General features: G+C 37.5%; 1 protein-coding gene across 1 annotated transcript in view; it reads left to right on the forward strand.

Moving 5' to 3' along the window:
* Positions 1-2,022, forward strand: part of LOC105812054 (chromosome unknown open reading frame, human C2orf42) — a 42,270-nt gene that overhangs the window by 19,013 nt on the left and 21,235 nt on the right. Inside the window, exon 4 of the mRNA XM_012646422.1 lies at positions 796-900. Coding sequence (XP_012501876.1) covers positions 796-900 — 105 coding nt within the window. The remainder of the gene's footprint in view (positions 1-795; positions 901-2,022) is intronic.

The raw sequence follows: 2,022 nt of genomic DNA on the forward strand, positions 1-2,022 counted from the left end.
ACAGATGTGAAACAGGTTAAATAGTATTTAAAAAAAAAGAAATAGAATGGTACATCTGTGGAAAGGTTTTGAATCTGAAGATCATCCAGAGATTTATACCCTCATTTTAGGGAAGAGGAAGTTGAGCCATGGACCCTGGTCACTTAGTGAGGATGGGAGTCCTATGTCCTATAACCTCTTGACTCCCAACTCTAAACTCTGGCCCCATTAAATTTCACCACTATTACTGTATTTCCCAGTTATTTACTCCAGGGCTGCAAGATTTCATTCTTTCATTTTTTATTTAAAAGTGAATTTTCGTTGAGTTTGCATTTCTGAATATAAGGTTTTGGATTTTAAGTGAAAAGGTATCGTAGCAACCCACCATGAATGCATCACTCAGTCTTATCTGTTTGTGCTCAACCTTGATATGAAACAAATACCTTCATTATTGAGAGGATTTGGGGCATATGGATACATATTCATCATGAATAGAACTAATTTATAGGTCTTTAAAACACCTATGATATAGGATCATTCTTTAATGTGCAGTTTAGTGTTAAACGGCTGCTAATTTTCTATAGTTAATAATCTTAAACTTATTAGTCTCTAAGAACTTCTCATTTCTCATTTTCTAAGTAGATTCTTTTTTAAAAAAGTCCCAGAATATTCTATTTCACTTATTTTATCTACCTTCTTTGAATTTCAGCTTCATGTTCTTTTTTTTCTGTATAAACTCTTTAACTTCAATTAACTGTTTATTCTGCAAGAAAAGAAAAGTTAACTGAAGAGGCTTTTTTTTTTTTCTTTTCCTAGCCTGTGGTCAGCTATTAGATGAGGCACAAGTGACCTTATCCTTCCAAGACTGGCTGGCCAGCGTCACAGAACGCATCCATCAAACCATGCACTATCAGTTTGATGGTAAGTATTGGTTGTCCAACTGGGCTCTTGTGGAAAATAGGTGAAATTAAGGTAATTATGCAATAGTTCTACTCTGTTTTGGTAGGAAGAGTAATTATACTTTAGAGAGCATTGGGCCACAAGAAAGAAATGTAAGTTGAAAGAAAAGAATAATCACATAATTAAAATGAAGGACCAGCAAAATGATTTTAGGAATAGAAGAGAAAAAACACAGAAAATAGTAAGTAAAGATAGATAGCCTGATTTGTGGTGTGTGTGTGTGTGTGTGTGTGTGTGTGTGTGTGTGTGTGGGTCTGGTAAAGGAGATACCAAAGCTTTCATTTTAACCCTCAAACTTAAAATCAAAGCAAGGGGGGAAAAAGCTTAGAGAAAACGTAAACATGTGAGACTATGATAGTTATATAAAATGACATAGACATACTAAAGAAGATTGGAGCACACAGGCTGGACTTGGGTGTGATTTGGTATAGCCTCATGGAACCTCAGCGACTTCAGAGGTGGACTGTCCAGCTGGTCCTTGCCTGTTCCCTTAAAAGCATCCATACTGGATGGTTTTCCAGGCTTTGTCCAGTGATGAGGAGCTCACTGCTTTTTGAGGCAGCTTAGAACATTGTTGGACTGTCATAGCTGTGAGGAAGGTCTTCCTCCTGCTAAGTGGAAATGTTTGCCTGTCATGCTTTCCGTCGTTTCTAGTTCTGTGCTCTAGCCACACGGAATGGGTCTGTTCCTGTTCCCTGCCACTGCACACACACAAACCCACCACCCCGCGTGACAGTTCCTCTCTTTTCCAAATGATACATCTCAGGTTCTTCACACACTCCTCATATCATCTGGATGTGCTTTGCTGAATATATTCCAGCTTATGAATATCCTTTAAAAAATAAACTGCCCTTTGCTGAATAATAGCCTAATGGCAGACACTCAGTGGCAGGAGGTGAGTTTTGAAGGATTAGAACAGTTACAGCTTCCTGCTGAGGAAAGGGACAGCACAGAGGTCTTGAAATACTTGTTTAGATATTAATGCAGACTAAATAAAACTTTAGAAATTACCTTTTGGAAAAACAAAATAAGCTAAGGAGGGTTACAAAGAGAGAGGCGATGTTTTTTTTTCCTTTTTATGTT

Source organism: Propithecus coquereli, unplaced genomic scaffold (genome assembly GCF_000956105.1).
Source record: "Propithecus coquereli isolate 6110/MARCELLA unplaced genomic scaffold, Pcoq_1.0 Scaffold243, whole genome shotgun sequence".
In the NCBI taxonomy this organism is placed as follows: domain Eukaryota; kingdom Metazoa; phylum Chordata; class Mammalia; order Primates; family Indriidae; genus Propithecus; species Propithecus coquereli.